We start from the raw sequence: 16,428 nt of genomic DNA, 5'->3' as shown, positions 1-16,428 counted from the left end.
GAAGGTCTTTGACGGTGAGAGACTGATTTGATGTGTTATGGACTTGAATGAATGGGCGATTTTGAAGGAGATGCAAACTTTTGGTAACTGTCAATGTTGTTGATGATGCTGATGAAGGAGGAGGAGGAGAAGGAGAAGGAGGAGAAGGAGGAGAAGGAGGAGAAGGAGGAGAAGGAGGAGAAGGAGGAGGAGGAGGAGGAGGATACGAAGGTGTGTGTAGCTATGCAATCCTTCTTATGGTAGTGTCCAGGAAAACAATGTTCCAGGAATATCACGAACACATAGAAATGTTCAAACCTCGGATGCGCCAAAAGAAGAATAGACGATTCCTCTATCTGCATCATTGCCAACAACCACTGAGAAAGACAATTCAGATCCTTTGTTTCTCCTGAGATGGAGCCTTCTCACTCACCGAATGTTGATAAGTTGAGGGTATAGGATCCATAGAACTCCACTGAGACATGAAACATGGTTAGTGATAACATCACTCTCCAAGACTTGACATCATGAACAACAACAACAATGTTCTCGACATATGGGCGTTTGCCGATATCAAGCACATGATTATTGTCGACAGCTCATAGACGCTCTTCTTGCAAACTTCGAAATGTTTACGCACCTCTCGAAAGGTTCTGAGCAACGACGGTGAGCTGCGCAGACGCATGTCAATCAAGACAACAAAGATTTCGCAACATGCCTTCTTCCATGTAAATTCCACAGCATCGTTTTGATCGCTGACGAGAAAACATCAATGTTCCCAACATGTCAAAGTGTCGCAATGAGGTACTTCGTCTGTCTTGATATCGTGTACACAATCCCCTTGTTTCCAATCGCAATCTTGAAAACGAAAGGAATCGAAACATGAGCTCCAATTCAAAAGGAAGCTACATCCATGCAAGCAAGTGCCATCTTACAAAGTGTGCTATCTCGTCCTGCGACTTGGTGAATCGATGTTTTTTGCCACCAGCACAACACACACTCACCAGCGCTAGGCGTCGCATGACCACACCTTGTTCGTTCCAGGGAACACCTGGGAAATTCACACAGAGATGAATAAGGGGGATGAGATATGAAAATAAAACAAAAGAAACTTTGATCTGTCCAACTGACCAGTCAAGTTGTTTCTGGTCCACGTGGTACCGCCGTCGGACGTTACCCACCTGATATCCTTCCATCACACAAGGGAGCTGCTGAACACGATGTTTACCAGAAGTTCGCCTGCCCGACAACAATTGCGTTGGAGTTGTCCGTGAAGCCTGTTCAAGGTGTCAACCTTCACTGCTCACCCTCTGTCCTTCTTTCGCTCACGGATAGCGTTCAAGGTGGGCAGGACCTTCTTTCCTTGGACATCAACCGCCTCGATCGTTGCGAGTCGATTCCACGTGTCCCCGCCATTGTCGGTATACAATACACTTCCTCCATCGCCGACAACCTTGCAAGCATCATCATTTCCTCACAACATGGGTGTGCCCTCCTACGTAGATCTGAAGGGGGCGGAACACATGCACCCCGTAAAGATGGATCGGAAAGTCCTGATTGAGCTGCCAGTTGGCTCCTCCGTTCCATGTGCTCAGGATCACACCATTCCTGCCCACAGCTACACCTCTTCCACGATTGTCAACCGTCAAATTGACCAATCAGTCAGACGAACCGCAAGGCGCTGTTGAAGTTTACGTCGTAAAGATCCTCGGTCGTGAGCCTCATAAGACCACAATGCACACATTGCCAGGTCGATCCAGCATCAGAGCTCTTGATGATGTTTCCGCCCGAGCCTGCTCTTATCTCAGGACCTGCCTACCCGAGTCCAGCCCTCCAGTCACCAACGACGTAGATCCAGCCGTAGACGTCGTCGTTTCCTAGCACAGGAGCTGAACACGACTGGGAGGAGGTCAAGCAAGGGAGGAGGAGGAGTAGGAGGAGGGCAGGGGGGAGATGTCGGAGGAGAGGGGAGAGGAGAGGGCGATCGGTCTGCATGCTCTCCGTTGGTGCCATCAAACATACCCCCAGTTTGACAGTAGAATAACGGGTTTATAACCGTCATGTGATTGTTATACCTATCAGCAGCGACTCTGAAGTATATCTCCTAGTGTACTCTATGAGGTGAGTCACAGTCCTTACACCCAATCCTCAGTGCCAATCATGAATTTTCTGCGCATCCCCCGGGCCCGTACTCGCTGGTGAAACACTTACTGCTCTCGATCTCTTTTCACATGCCTTCGTGCTGCCGCGGATTAGATGCAGAAGAACTTGACTGAAGACTTGTTTTCTCTGGGCCGCCGACGGTCCGGTACGCAGCAATGCACATGCACAAGGGGCGATCCCATTGAAGATGTCAAGTTGCACCCCCTGCGGCAACCCGGCCTGCCAGTCAGCGGTCACCGGGTCCAACTTCGGAGTCGGAGCCACGCGCTGGCTGGCGCTATGCAGTTAAGTAAAGATATCGGTTAATTTTTGGGGACAGCGGTTGAACTTGAAAGACAAGTAGGAGTTAGTTCGTGCTGTCCATGGAACTTTATAGGGGTGATAGATAGAAGGGGGTAGGGGTAGTGATTACCAGAAATAGACGGGAATGGCTGCCAGACGTCGAAGGAGCTGTTGAGGGGGGTTGCGAGGAGGCGAAGAGGGAGAGACAGAGTTGCTGTGAGGAAGGAAGAAAGTGAGTCAGGAGGGTGGGGAGAGAGAAGGGAGCGTCAAAGGGCAACTTGGAGACAAAAACAAGAAATTCGGAGGAAGTAAACTTCAAGATGGTAAGTGCGTGGGAGTCTAGGAATATTCATGCACGAAAGGCGAGAATCCTTGGTTCAGCCATTTTGGTGGCATTTTTGATAGTTGCCATTGCATGGATACCGAATGATGGGGTTGATGTTGTTGTGGCAAGTGTGGCGAAGTTGAGCGTCACCAATTCCACGTCAGGAATTCTCGCGGACTTGAAGAGAAAATTCGTTTCAAAGGGGAAGACAAAGGTCAGTTTGGCGGACACTACAAGCGCACAAGGCAAGAAAGTCATTCCTCTGCGGCATGTTTCATTTTCACCGCCTGAAGGAGTCGACTACCATGTTGACGTGGATGTCTACATGGAGTCGCAGGGAAGGGCGAGTCAGATGTTTGTAGAATGGGTGCTCATGCCTGTCATCGAGGCCCCGGGAATGAAGGATATCGTCAGGCTACACCTGTATCCATCGGGAAATACACTGGTGAAGGACATGGACCCTAAGGTACCCTCCGTGGTGAAAGTGGATGGATCGAACTCGACCGAGGATGTGAATATTACACTGGAGTCCGGTTTCCCTGAATTTTTCTGCGAGCATGGACCCTCCGAATGTGTCGGTAACGCCATCCTCTCATGTGTCGAGGATGCTTATCCCGCGCTTGAAGATTGGTTCCCTGTTTCTAGTTGCATCATTGTCAGAACGTGTGCTGACGGCGAAGTGCCTCTTATCGATTCTGTTGCTCATACAGGCTCCTCCTCGTCCCATGTCTGTCAGGGGATGCCGTCTGAGGTTGCTCTACAGTGCATTGACGAGTTTGGAGGCGGCATGTCGGTCAAGAAGATCGCAGATTGCATGCATAGCAAACGGGCCTCGGAACTCCTACTGAGGAACTTGTACAAGACAAAAACTTTCCTTCCTCCCATTCAGTCCAGTCCGTGGATAGTAGTTGATGGCAAAGTGCTCAATTCGCCTAACAGGACTCACATCTTCCTTCTGGGAAAGGCTATCTGTGATGCTTATGTCTCTAAGGTACAACCGTATGTCAACGGTACTGTTCCTCGTCCACTTGGATGCTACTACTTCCCTAAAGAGCCTCCTTACCTACCTCCTATCCAGCTGGCCAACACGGATGGGATTGCGATCTTGTGGGCAGTGGGAGGAGGATCTTTCTTGCTGGGAATCATTGTACTTGTTGTTTGGAAGTGGCACAGTTCTAGGGGAAGTGATGACGAGGGTCATCCGTACATGCAGACCTGATTGCTTTGTTGCAGATGCTGTAAATGCTTTAACCAACATTCATGTATTTTTCAACTTGGAGAGGGAATTGTAATAAAAGACAGTAGGCAAGCAATGGGAAGGGTCATTTTTTCTTGTAGTCTGGAAATTGAGTGGCGGCGATGAGGGCATGGACCCAGGGCGTCAAGGGCTCTGCAAAGTTGTATCCAAGATACAGGACTCTTCCAGAACTGCGTAAAAACAAGAAAATGAGCAAGAAATGATCCAACGAGCGCTGTCCTGCAAACGACTTACCCAGAAGGGATCGAGAACATGACTGAAACATCTCCAGACTCGTAATATGATACAGCCTCCGCACTGTTGATGTCGTCAGCAAGCATGTACGCCTTGCGAGCTGAGGTCTTACGGTAGAGAGGATATGGCTACTCCATGAACCGATGTCCCAGGCCCTGGCAGTGTGGTGGCGCATGCGGCAAGCGGTGTATCTCTTGCCTCCTGCCGAGCATCTGGTCACTCTTCCTCAACAGTCGGCAGCCATCCACACCTTCTGCCGTTCGTATGGACCCGGGGCCCATTTTGACTGTAAATCATACCCCCCATCCGTGTTGATCACGTTGTTGTTGATGAAGATGACCGATGATGGCCCCCCGAGAACAATGAGAGTGTTCGACCCTTCATTGACGTACAGATACAGCCTATGGACAGCATTCCATCCCAAGATGGGTCCACCTTCCACAGCAGAATCGTCAGCCCTGGAGGGCTAGCAGAGACCACAAAATGCTCACCAGATCGTTCCAGCGGTGGAATCACAAGAGTGGAGTGCACATTCCGGTACAAGTAGCGAAACTGCGGTCCGTCAAAGTCTGTGAGGAAACTGTCTCCTTCCCACTTGTGGAATCGGAACCTGAGGAATCCAATGCAGTCAGTACACGGCAGCACCGTCGAAAGATTATTACGAAGTCTTGATGCCCAAGATTTTTCGAACCATGTCAGCACTTCCCTTGCGATTCACCCCAACCCCACTGTAGAGAGTGGTAGCCATGACATATGGAGGACCTCTGTCCGCTCTCCATTCACCCTCTTGTCCATGCCCTTTTGACGCATCTGCCAGCGCAGAGTTGACCGCCCAGTAAGGAAAGTCTCTGACGAAATCCGACTGCTTTTCAAGCAAGCGATGCCTCGCTGATAGGAAGGCAACTTCCCGATTGTCCATGGCATTCTGTCGGGCTCGCTGCATCATCTCGTCTTCTCCCGGAGATGCGTTGCTGGCTGTATCCAACATGCTATGTTGCCTCTGCGAGTGGACCTGGCGAAGTTCGCCTCGCTTGCTTTTCAACCTCGAGACCACAGACTGCAACTGCGATACATGCTGGTTCAGGTTAAGAATAGTCTTGGTGTCCGTTGCGAGCTCCTGATTCATCTGCTCCAGCAGATTCCGAGGAACTTCAATGTTCTGCTTCCCCGCTAATTCAATCGCATCCCTCCTGCCTACAAATTGAAACAGGACGACCACCATGCATGTCATCAGGAGCAAGGGAGGGAGAGCTTTCAAGGTTGTCAACCTGCGAATTGAGAAGTCAGCACGCTCGACTCTCGTTGCGAGGAGACTGTCAACGTTTACACATGTACAAAGAATGTCCATAACCGTGTGACGCCCCTAGCACATGGAGCACGCGATAGAGCAGCAAAGCTTTCAGACATACAAAAAGTTGCATTGCTATGCACATGCACAATACCAACTCGAGCATGGACAGCAATAAAAGCAGAAAGAATGAACATTCAAAACATCAGGATGTCAAACATCGTGGTCATCCCTTCAGACATTTCAATCACATCATAAGGTTGTCATCGCATCATGGAATCTCCACCATGTCGTGTACTTCATGTCGCGCTCTCCATGCTCCCTCCTACCGCAACTTCACATACCTTGTGCATGGCCTGCGTGCTTCGCTCTCCCCTGCCATGATGACCCTTCGCCCTGCTTCACGGAGGGTATGGGTATGAGGGAGATGAGTCATGGGAATGAGGGAGATGATGTAAATGGCGAGGGGGATGAGGGGGCTCGTGCGAAAATGTGGTGGGAGAACGGAGGGATTGAACGATCGAGCGATCGAGAGCGGGCAAGAATGCGAGTTCTTGTGTTGAAGAAGATGTTGTTTTGATGGTTTTTCTTGTAAGTCAGGCGTTGTTGGTACCATGGTGTTGAGGTCTGTAATGTTGCATGCCCAAGACAAACTGAACTGAACCTTGTTGTGTTTGTTTGTGTTGTTGCAATGGCTTCACATTGTTGCTGGAGGATCATTGAAATCTCGTTGGAGTAGAAGATGAAAGTTCTGAAATGAGTCTGAAATCATCGATGAATGACCAAAGAGAAGCTGTAGTCTGAATGTGAAGACTCCACCGCTTCGACTCACTGATTCTCTGTTTTGCAGTTTCCAGCATGCAGGAAACTTCAGATGACACCCAGTTTCAAGTTGGAGCCACAGTGAAACTTCAGAACCTCAAGGCTGCAGCGGAACACAATGGCTCTGAAGGAGAGCTGCTCCGATTCGATGAGGAGAAAGGACGTTGGGCGGTGAGGTTAGCGAAGGACGGGCAGGTGCTGGGAGTGAAACCAGAGAACATGCTCTTCATACGCGCTGCGCCGAAGTTACACAAGCTGGATTTGGATGATGAGGATGATAACGATCCTGCCGGTAGACAGCTGAAGAGAATGAAACGAAATTTCGATCGGATTGTGAAGAAATACAACCTGTGAGGCACATCGTCGGCCCGTTGGGTGACTTGACTGTGATGGATCTAGGTTCGGTGACGACAAGGCTGGAGAGATTGCAGACCTGCTCACAGGGAACGTGGAGGGGCTGACGGAGGTACAAGCTAGGAAGTGAGGAGGAAGGGAGTCTTGATGTTGACTGCAGATCTCACCCAAGGATTTCGCTCAACGCTACAACATGACAGAGGATGATGCATCGTCGTTCTTAGCGTGGATCCAGGTGAGAAACCTTGTCTCTCCTCTCCTCTCTGCTCAGCTTCCTGTCGTCGATTCCCTATCGGCTCATCCTTCTCTCTTTTACCTTGTGTCGCCTCATTTTCTCGTGTCTTCGCAGATTGGGGTTAGGTTCAAGGAGGAAGCGATCGACCCGCATAGCGCTAGCGGCTGCGCACTGGCAGGCCATCTCAATAAAGGGCTATAGTATCCTCACATGCTCGTATGCGCTTCTATCAGTCAGACGCCTTCTTATCGTCCCTGCTCCCTCCAGTAAGTGTTCCAGGAAGCTAGTTTTGCATCGTTCATCCCGTGCCTGTCAACGTCTCAGCAATCAACAACATCATATCGTATGTGCGACAACTGTTGAGCTCTGATGATCCCTCAGATGCTCCCGCCTCCTCAGCCATCTTCTCCCTAACCTGTGCATGTCTGAACAACTTGACCGCGTACGGGGCAAGGAGTGATTCTTCGGGGTTCAAAGAGGATGAAATAAACTAGAGGACAGAGGAAACTCAGCAAAGAGAGGAGGGTCAACTCGTCTCCGCTCCCCCCCCATGTTTTTCTCCCCCCCCCCCCCCCCTCTGCTCTTTTTCTCCTTCCTCCCGGTTCCCGCCATTTCGCCATTTCCGTGGCCTCATTCAGCACCCGTTCTCAATTCAACGGCGCCCCACACAGACCGCATGGAGGCGAAGCGGGGGGGGGGGGTATTTAACTAATTATTTGTACTGTTTAATTCACCGACCAGGGGTTGGCCCGCCTGTCAATTCGAACATAGTAGTTCTACCCCCGTGATTCAACGGGCGAAAATGAGGCGAAGGGAAGCGTTAGGGCAGTCGCTTTAGAGCGAGGCAGGCAGGCAGGCAGGCAGGCAGGCAGGCAGGCAGGCAGGTAGGTAGGCAGGCAGGCAGGCAGGTAGGCAGGCAGGCAGGCAGGCAGGCAGGGAAGGAGAAAGGGATACAGGGAAGGATCGAGGCAGGAAGGCAGGCAGGCAGCTAGTGTGTTAGTGTGGAAGAAAAGCAGCGACGGGAAGTGTCGGAGCTTCAACTTACACGTTGCGACAGGTTCGGCGCTCCACCATGTGGATCCGCCAGCTGGAGGTGAAGGTGGTGGACGTAGGTATGGCGAGCCATGCAGCACCAAAGACCCTTCTGACTCTTCTTTCAGCCCATCTGCCCAAGATGGACTCAGGGATGTTTGGCAAGTGTGACCCCTACGTTATGGTCACCTACGGGGAGAAGGTAGGGGGGTGGTAGACGGGAGCACGATGCTGAAACGTTTGTGCGCAGAAACACAAGACAGAGACTAAGAAGAACACTCTCAATGCTACTTTCAACGAGGTGGGCAAACAACTCGAAGCTTTCCGAATGGTTCACTGTCAATGGCAGATCTTTACCTTCGACATCGACGAGGCCAAACTGAGCGAGACGGATCTGAACGTAGGCATGCTGTCCTGCAGACATTGGCTGAAATGTTTGCGAATCCAAGGTGGAGATCTTTGACTGGGATCGTTTCGGAAAGAACGAGTTCATCGGTACGATTGCTACCCCACGTTGTTCCCCTCTCACTGGCCCGATGCTTCTACAGGATCGTTTCTTGTGAAGGGGATAGAGATGGAAAGGCTGTTGCAGGTAGCTGTTGGTGTGTTTTTGTAATCAGTCTCAACCATCCTGTCCAGGCCAACATCAGCACATGGATGCCTCTGAAATCGGAGATCAAGTTTGAAGGGAAAACCAGAACAGGAAAAGATGGGAGTCCCACTAGTGTAAATCCAGCTCATGTCTGCAAAGGTCATTTCCCTGACCGCCTTGTAGGTGAACATTGAGATTAGAACTGGAACTAAAAATACAGATGAAGAAGACTCGAAGAAAGCGAAGGAGAAGGAGAAGGAGAAGGAGAAGGAGAAGGAGAAGAAGAAAACTCCACAAGAATTGTACATTCTTTTGCAACAAATTGTTCCTAGATTTTGATGTTTGAATGCTCAACAGGCTTGACGAGAGTCTGAAGCAAGTCGAGCAGTTGAAGGAATCATTGAAGGAATCGAAGGAGAGAGAAGGTTGGAAATCGCCATTACGCGCCACTTCTCCACATTGATGCTTCCCTCCAGCCCAGCTGAAGAAAGATCTCAAGAAATCAGAGGAAGTGAAAGCCTGGGCAATGGATGTGGTACGGACTTGGATCGAGTTTCAGATTTCTTGCTCACTGACAGACAGGTGGAGAGCTTTCAAGGACTGCTACCTACTGCGGTCTTTGACTATCTTGTGGATTGGCAAGGCGTGAGAAAACTGTCAGGTTGATCAGGAAGAATGGAAGATTGTACCAAAGATCGAGACAGATATGCCATGTCTGAACTCTGAACTCTCTCTGTCCCAAGTTTGTAGATCTGACACAGGTATCAGGGTCGTTGTCCGACGTGAGCGTGGAGGCATCGCAAGGAAATACAAGAGTAGAAGTGTTTGGTGTGTTCTTTCTGGATGATCCTTTTCAAAGATTCCATGAATGACCTCTTCTTTGTTCTCAGCTCATTGCTCGGTGCTGTGGGCTAGATGTCGAGAACTAAGAGATCACTTGAAGAATCTTTTCGATAAGGTAGGACGGCGTTGAGGTTTTGTAATGCGTGTGATGTAACCAACGTGATTTCAGTTGGAGAAATACATTCAAGAGGTCTTCTACTCAATGCTCATCAAATCCATTTTGAAGCGCTGTGCAGTCGATGACTAAAAACAAGGATGACGACGGGAATTTTGATTCATCTACAAAGAAAAAGGTGAAATACTGGATTTCGGATACAAGAAACTCCTGAACATCAAGACAGGAATTGGTTGAAATCATCGATATTCAAGACAATTCTGAAATAGACGCTATCATACAAGGTATAATCTCTCTCTGCTGTCGCTGCGCTGATCATCATTCTAGCTATCCGAAATGAGCTGTTCAAGGACGACCCAGATGAAATCAACCAAACCCAGAAGAAGAGTAATGTTTAGCCAGGAGTAGATTATTTTCTGATCCTTGCACAGAGAAAAGCAAAAGCGCCGGTCCCTTTGTTGAGCACGAATGGAACCCCAGCACATGCATCTCTGTACTGAGCGACACCCATGCTTTCCCTCCCTTCATCCTTCCCTCTCATCGTTCCCCCCTTTCTTCATCCTTCCCTCTCCTCGTTCCCCCTTGCTAAAGCTGCTGAAGGTACCAGGAACCGTCTCAGGTATCGGCTTGAGGTATGTTGTTGTAGCTTTGCACAGAGCGGACACGTAATTGACATTTATCTATGTTCAGGTGTACGTGTGCACATGGATCGGCCGCAAGGAGTTCACAGACAGGCAAGACGACCGTAACGAACGTCTTTCAGCAGGTCAGACTTGATTTCTTCGTGTAAACTCGATTTGCGTGCCAAGTTCACCCGATCCTTTCAATGTCACTTGAAACATCGCCTAACATGTATCCAAGGAAAAACCCAAACTCATTCTGAGATTTACAAGTGTTGAGAATCCGACGGTGTTGAATGAGGTTATGGAATTGCTGCCTGAGAACTTGATGAGAAATCTTCATATGGCTGATTTACATGCAGCTTATCAAGTATGTCTACGCCTACGACCCTGGGCTTTTACGACAACAAGTTCGAGTCCGATCAGATCAGGTGAATATCATCATCATAACCACCACCACCACCACCACCACCACAACCATCACCACCACCACCACCTCTTCCTCCTCCACCACTACCACCACCTCCTCCTCCATCACCATCACCATCACCATCATCATCATCATCATCATCATCATCACCACCATCATCATCATAATCACCATCACCATCATCATATCATCATCTCCAGACCTCCATCGCCATCACCTCGTGCATGTCTCACAGTCTTGTACTTGCAGGTGAGGGACTTCATCTTGATAGCGAAGAAGCTTGGTCTCAAGTATCTCTTGGTGATGCTCCACAAACAAGTCAGCCTCGCTTCTTGTGCTAGCAAAGTCTCCTGACCCGCTTCCCCAGGGCTTCTTCCCCGACTGGGGTTTCTACATGTGGAGTGCGGCCATGGCGATCGACCCGGATGGACTAGGGCGGGACTGGCTTCAAGGTCCAACAGCTGGGGGTCTGCACAAGTTTCCTGACGTGTCAACAGAGCTTGTCTTCTTTGCTATAGAACATCTCGAAAGCATCTGCTTCGGGCGTGACGGAGCGCAGGCGCTGACGGCGAGCGGCATGAAGATCTTTCTGAGGTGGGGGAGGCATTAGTCTTGTGTTGCGCTCGCTCATCACGGGTACAGCAATGATGAGATGCAATGCGAAGAGATCCTGGTCTTCCAGGCTGTGAAAGACTGGATTAACGTTCGATGGAGGAGAATTGAGGTACACGTACCTAGTGATCTGTCAACTGCACTTGACGCAACCCCAGGATGCGTATGCCAAGTTGCAGGCAGAGATCGATAAACGTGTACAAGAAAGCAGTATGTGTCGTCAACCACCTTTATCTGCTTGCCTCACCTTTCCAACTAGAGTCTCTCAGCATCGGAGTTTCACAATCAGACAAGGTGAAGAAGGAAGAGGTAGATGTCTGCAAGCTTGCTTCACAAATGTGACTCGTTTTTCAGGCCCGACAGAAGCAACTGCTGGACTTGAAGCCCAAGATCAATCACAAGTCTGTGGGCATCATCGACATTGTGATGCTGGGAACCGGCGGGGATTTCTGGTATTTTGACACCTTGAACAGATGCTTCTTGTTCGCTTCCCATTCATTCCTCCCGACGAGATCAACACCAAGATAGCAGGAGACGACTTGCTCACAAAGGCACTTCACTTCCTCCTCTTGCCTCTTCCTCAAAGCTCTCCTGCAGATATCTCCCGTGGATGCTCAGGGCGTTCCAATCATACTGCGGTCTTTCCTCGCTCACCCTGCTCCCTCGCCCTCCCTCCTGACCCTTCAACCAGCGCTGTCATGCATCAGAACGGCCATCGTCTCACTCAGGCAGGCGCTCCGCCCCTGGCATGGAGCCCCAGGAGCGGAAGCATCATCTACAACGGAGACTGGGAGTGGATACACGGCCCTGCCGCCCTCGCTCCAGAAGCCTCGTGGAAGATTCAAGTCACGTCATGCGCTCGTTGCGACTGCCTGCTGAGTCCCTGTTAGGAAGTGTACCAAGGCATGGATCTGTGCTGGACCTCCAGGCCTGAGATCATGAAGATGAAGCTGCACAAGGTGAAGGAGGGCTGAGGCAGAAACGCAAAGAAAGGCTCGTTTGACCGACCTATCAAGGTTGAAATTCTAGATCTTGATCACGACGGAGATGGCCGGCCCCTTGTGAGCTCAAGACCTTGGTTGTAGACTTTCGGTTGACAAGTTATGTCTTTCAGGTTCGAGACATGTTGTTGACCTTCCTGTACAAACGAGAAGAAAAAAAAGCCAAGGAAAAGGAGGAGAAGAAGACTTTTTTGACGGAGGAATCGTTCTTTGGCAATTTTTATTACAGGTGAGATGTTGTGCACTTAATGGTGATGCATGATTCTGATTGCATGGCTAAACCAGATATGACATGGCTAGCGTCGACAAGAAGAATGAATACATAGAAAGGATGTGCAGATCTGCAATGGTAGCTGAATGATTTCGAGTCGTTTGTTGGTGGACTGACGTCTCGACACTTAGTTCTACAAGAAAGCAGAGAAGGATCTGCTACGAAACATAGTTGCGGTCAGTGATCATGTGTGATTGTGGTAACGATTGAAGCTTACCCGAACGCAAACAGATTGGACGAGTCCGCAAGTCTGTGCTCGGCAACCAAGTCATGTCTCGCCTTCTACATGTTGAGATCTGACACGATTATCTCCAGGCTGTCGTCAACCAAGGAAAAGACCCCAGACTACACGGCCTTGGATTCATCATCTTTTCCAACAAGTAACGTCATGATTGTGACTCGATATATCCGCTCACATGACGTCGCAGCTCTGACGCCATCGACGCCATCGGCACCTTCGACAAGAAGATGTTCCCTCATCGGGTAGCTGGCGATCAAGGGGATGTTGGGGGGGGGGGGGAGTGAGAGCTTGTGAAACAGGTCAGCGGATCTGGCTTTCACCCGTACAAGTGGATGTATGCGAAGCCTTGTGAAGGTTGTCGTCGCCTGATGTTTCCCTGTGCCCAGGTGGGACGCGCTGGAGGACGAAGTGCCGATGAAGTTGAGCTTTGGAGAGATCGAGAGGGCATGGCAACAAGAAGATATCGAGGGCAAGCATGAAGCGATCCTCACTATCTGCGTCATTTCCGCCTCGAACCTTCCTAAAGCAGATGTTCTGGGAACCTGCGATCCGTATGTGAAGGTGAAGATCGGCAAGGGAGGAGGACAGTTCGAGTACGTCACAGACAAGAGGATCAAGACGTTGGACCCTGTCTGGAATGAGACCTTCGACCTGCCCATCTGGCAGCTGGACAACTGCGAGGACTTGACCATCGAGCTGTGGGACTGGGACAGGTTGACCAAGGATGATCTTCTGGGCACGGGGAAGGTGACAGGACAGGAGATCAGAGGGGTGCTGAGCGAAGCGAGCGCTTCCAAGAACGTGGAGGTGGTGCTCTACCATGGCAACGACAGGGTGAAGGGCAAGAACCAACAGGAGTCAAGAGTCAGTATGAGCCTGAGCGTCAAACGACGAGAGTAGAATGAAAACCTGATTAAATAAATGGACCGTTACTCATAGACCTAGCTAGTCGCCGGCCCGGGGATACTATGTCCTACTCTGTCCTTCCATTTTGGTACATCCCGCTAGGTCGGGGGGACCTCCTGAGGAAAGAGATGCGACAAGAAGCCAAGAAGTGATGATGACGATGATATATGATGATGATGATGATGATATGATGATGATATGATGATATGATGATATGATGATGATATGATGATATGATGATATGATGATATGATGATATAATGATGATGATGATATTTGATGATGCAGAGGAAGCTTTGTGATGAGATATGGTAATTTGATGATGAAGAGACGATGTATGATGATGTATGATGAGATGATGGTGTGGGAGATGTGTTCATGAACGTAAGATATGAACGCCCAATTTGAAATCACAAGACGCATCTTGCGACTTCCATGGAAGGAGAGTTTACGATTGAGGATCCCAATGGTCCTTGCAGCAGGACTAGGGAGGATGAACATGTCATGGTCGTGGCTGGTAAGATGGTGCATACAGACTGCTGATGGATGATCGATTGCTTGCTTTCCAGATCATGCTTCAGATACTTGCAGTCAAAACTTATTCCATGCATCGCAAGCCTGATGGAATCTTCTGTTCTGTCCCCGTGAACGATCGATTGAAGTACTGGTTGGCAGGAACGTACGATATGGTGCGTTCTTCGATCTGTTTATGATGACCTTACTCTGGTTTCAGTATTTGCATGTTCTGTCTGTCATGCTTCTATGCTTCCTGATAGGATGGCTGAGAATCGATTGTTTTCTGTGTATCCCTTTCGTCGAGCTGGTGGTATTTTTCGAATCAAGCATTCCTCCCATCCTCAACAAGGTGTGAGACTGCAAGCGCTTGTTTGTGCATCCCACCAAATGACCTGAGCAGTGGAAGGAAAAGCGAGAGGAGGCCTACACCTTCTCCAAGGATTCTATCAGGACCCAGCTCAAGTATCTTTCAGTCAACCCCGTCAGCGTGGAGGATGAGTGGATGAATCTGATGCTGGCACAAGCATGGCAGACCTACGAGCCTTGGCTTCAGAGCTTCGTCGCTAGCAACATCGAGTTCTACGCGAGTCAGTTAGGCGTCAAAGTTGTTAGCACGCAGTTCGGGTCTCAGCCGATTCAAATTCGCCGCGTGACCGGGAGGCCCAAGAACAACCTGCTGGGAGTGTCGAAGAAGACGATGAGCGCGGATGACTGGTGCCATGAGCTGGATATCGACGTGAAGTTGCTCACCAAGGACATGAACCTGACTGTCAGTGTCTGGGGAGTTCCGATCTCAATGAAGAACCTCGAGATCTCCGGTAACCTTCGACTAGAGCTGGAATGGATCGAGCTCGATGCGAGGGACGCCTCTTACGACTACCCCTCCTTCCCAAACGTCTGCGGATTGAAGATGTTCTTCACCAACATCCCCTCTCTCGCCTTCTCTCTCTGGATCGCCGACCTGCTGGATGTCATGGCTATTCCTTTGCTGCGCATGGCGTTCGAGAAGCTGGTGATAAACAAGCTCATCTGCTCAGACCTGAAACTCGGCCCGACCGACATGTCCTCGGAGAAGATGGCGATCATTGGCGACCTTCAGAAGGCGCTGTCGTTGAAAGAGAGGAACCGCCGACGGGAAATGGAGTATGACTTGTCCACTAGGATAGACGAGAGCTTCTCCTTGTTGTCAGTCACTGTGCAAAGTGGGCATGACCTGGAAGGAGTTGAATCAGCGAGTGGGGAGGGCAGTCTGATGTGTATCGTGGAGTATGGAGATCGCGATTCACTCAACGACTCTGTTCCTCCCAATCACAAGAATGTACGTTTTCTACAGGGGAAGCAAAAATCTATCTCAAGTGTTTTTCCGTGCAGGTCGCATACTTGTCAAGAAGACCGATGCAGCAAGGCTGGAAATGCGATGATGAGCAGACATACGAGTTCCTGGTGAAGAGTTTAGAAGATACCATGTGATGGATCTGTTTCTGTGAAGAGTTTCTTTTCTGGGCTGATCTGCAGATTACAGGAGAATCACAGTTATAGAACAAAGTACCAACAAAGCCGTCGGGACTTGTGTAATTCAAATGTCAACGTTGCAGAAGGAGCTAGGGCTTACTCCGAACGCTCAAGTTAAGTACAAGTCTTGTCCTCTGGTATTTCAAATGTGCTTGTTCTCATGACTATTGACTTGGAGCTCAGAAAGGTCAAAGGAACGGCAGGATCTTTCTTCGAATCAAACTCAACCTGCTTGCTCCCAAACAGGACCTTCCCATCGAAGACGGTCTCGAGTTGCAATCGTTGGCTTTCCCGTTGAATGTCAACGGCAAGTCGCACGGCTCGACCTGCGACGTAGAGGGAGGGTTTCTGCGCATTCGGATCCTCAAGGTTCAGAACATGGTGTCGCAACGGAAGAAGAACAGCATGAAGCATCATTTGTTCGTCCGTTACGCCGCGGGCTCGCTCTCAGAGTTCGGAGATCTGATGGATCAGAGGCAGAGGAACGACTCAGTCTCCTTCTTCTGCTGCAAGGTGAGCAACCCTCTCCTTTCCAGTACTCTCCGTCACTCGCTGTCAGGAGCATCTATCCTCCAACGACATGAAGTCCCTCGTATGGAGCGACACTTCAGTGCAGAAGGGAGCTCTGGAAACGCGATGGCCGCAAGGGGAGACACATTTCGAGTCGAACTTAACGGCCAACACGAAGGCGACGATGTTGTGTGTGATGGTGTTGGAGCAAGGAGGCATGCTTCATCGAGACCTCATGGCCGGCAGCGTGTGCGTGCAGCTGGGCTCGCTACAGGCGGTGAGACGAG

At 49.9% G+C, this 16,428-nt stretch overlaps 6 protein-coding genes across 6 annotated transcripts; 4 read left to right on the top strand and 2 right to left on the bottom strand.

Annotated features, from left to right (window-relative positions):
• Positions 1 to 291: 291 nt before the first annotated feature.
• On the bottom strand, positions 292 to 1,704 carry GUITHDRAFT_109775 (hypothetical protein; the record flags this gene model as incomplete). Its single annotated transcript, XM_005831248.1, has 9 exons — positions 292 to 356; positions 413 to 454; positions 620 to 650; positions 915 to 1,030; positions 1,111 to 1,160; positions 1,208 to 1,256; positions 1,309 to 1,432; positions 1,479 to 1,605; positions 1,652 to 1,704. The coding sequence occupies 9 exons, from the start codon at positions 1,702 to 1,704 to the stop codon at positions 292 to 294; spliced, it is 657 nt and encodes a 218-aa protein (XP_005831305.1).
• A 1,040-nt stretch (positions 1,705 to 2,744) lies between these two features.
• GUITHDRAFT_139864 (hypothetical protein) lies at positions 2,745 to 3,968 on the top strand (the record flags this gene model as incomplete). The annotated part of the gene is made up of 1 exon (XM_005831247.1): positions 2,745 to 3,968. The coding sequence occupies one exon, from the start codon at positions 2,745 to 2,747 to the stop codon at positions 3,966 to 3,968; it is 1,224 nt and encodes a 407-aa protein (XP_005831304.1).
• Positions 3,969 to 3,993: 25 nt separating this feature from the next.
• Positions 3,994 to 5,473, bottom strand: GUITHDRAFT_163620 (hypothetical protein; the record flags this gene model as incomplete). Its single annotated transcript, XM_005831246.1, has 6 exons — positions 3,994 to 4,177; positions 4,242 to 4,304; positions 4,354 to 4,442; positions 4,492 to 4,676; positions 4,733 to 4,851; positions 4,904 to 5,473. Coding segments are annotated over 6 exons (1,132 nt in total), but the record flags the coding sequence as incomplete, so codon positions are not given.
• A 904-nt stretch (positions 5,474 to 6,377) lies between these two features.
• On the top strand, positions 6,378 to 7,148 carry GUITHDRAFT_163619 (hypothetical protein). Its single transcript, XM_005831245.1, has 4 exons — positions 6,378 to 6,701; positions 6,751 to 6,817; positions 6,866 to 6,940; positions 7,055 to 7,148. The coding sequence occupies exons 1-4, from the start codon at positions 6,388 to 6,390 to the stop codon at positions 7,139 to 7,141; spliced, it is 543 nt and encodes a 180-aa protein (XP_005831302.1). The 5' UTR covers positions 6,378 to 6,387; the 3' UTR covers positions 7,142 to 7,148.
• An 864-nt stretch (positions 7,149 to 8,012) lies between these two features.
• GUITHDRAFT_163618 (hypothetical protein) lies at positions 8,013 to 13,597 on the top strand (the record flags this gene model as incomplete). The annotated part of the gene is made up of 35 exons (XM_005831244.1): positions 8,013 to 8,052; positions 8,101 to 8,174; positions 8,223 to 8,273; positions 8,322 to 8,372; positions 8,422 to 8,467; positions 8,521 to 8,564; positions 8,748 to 8,866; positions 8,922 to 8,989; positions 9,041 to 9,099; positions 9,147 to 9,179; positions 9,226 to 9,277; positions 9,333 to 9,392; positions 9,455 to 9,522; positions 9,577 to 9,597; positions 9,644 to 9,700; positions 9,749 to 9,806; positions 9,850 to 9,914; positions 10,123 to 10,154; positions 10,213 to 10,288; positions 10,384 to 10,443; positions 10,505 to 10,573; positions 10,940 to 11,166; positions 11,215 to 11,296; positions 11,343 to 11,394; positions 11,444 to 11,493; positions 11,539 to 11,636; positions 11,876 to 12,029; positions 12,075 to 12,143; positions 12,299 to 12,414; positions 12,471 to 12,534; positions 12,588 to 12,632; positions 12,772 to 12,836; positions 12,885 to 12,939; positions 12,997 to 13,031; positions 13,084 to 13,597. 35 exons carry the CDS (start codon positions 8,013 to 8,015, stop codon positions 13,595 to 13,597), a joined length of 2,829 nt encoding a protein of 942 aa, XP_005831301.1.
• A 441-nt stretch (positions 13,598 to 14,038) lies between these two features.
• GUITHDRAFT_139860 (hypothetical protein) lies at positions 14,039 to 15,589 on the top strand (the record flags this gene model as incomplete). Its single annotated transcript, XM_005831243.1, has 5 exons — positions 14,039 to 14,120; positions 14,195 to 14,292; positions 14,337 to 14,468; positions 14,526 to 15,437; positions 15,491 to 15,589. 5 exons carry the CDS (start codon positions 14,039 to 14,041, stop codon positions 15,587 to 15,589), a joined length of 1,323 nt encoding a protein of 440 aa, XP_005831300.1.
• Between the last annotated feature and the right edge of the window lie 839 nt (positions 15,590 to 16,428).

The sequence above is a fragment of the Guillardia theta genome, assembly GCF_000315625.1.
Source record: "Guillardia theta CCMP2712 unplaced genomic scaffold GUITHscaffold_41, whole genome shotgun sequence".
NCBI classification, from domain to species: Eukaryota; class Cryptophyceae; order Pyrenomonadales; family Geminigeraceae; genus Guillardia; species Guillardia theta.
The sequence above is the reverse complement of the archived record's forward strand: the minus strand, read 5'-3'. Positions and strand labels throughout refer to the sequence as shown.

Excerpts from the sequence above, each read along its gene's own strand:
- GUITHDRAFT_163619 (XM_005831245.1), top strand. The coding sequence starts at position 6,388 with ATGCAGGAAACTTCAGATGACACCCAGTTTCAAGTTGGAGCCACAGTG. Across the intron at positions 6,702-6,750 it reads ATTGTGAAGAAATACAACCT|GTTCGGTGACGACAAGGCTG; the intron begins GTGAGGCACATC and ends TGATGGATCTAG. Across the intron at positions 6,818-6,865 it reads ACGTGGAGGGGCTGACGGAG|ATCTCACCCAAGGATTTCGC; the intron begins GTACAAGCTAGG and ends TGTTGACTGCAG.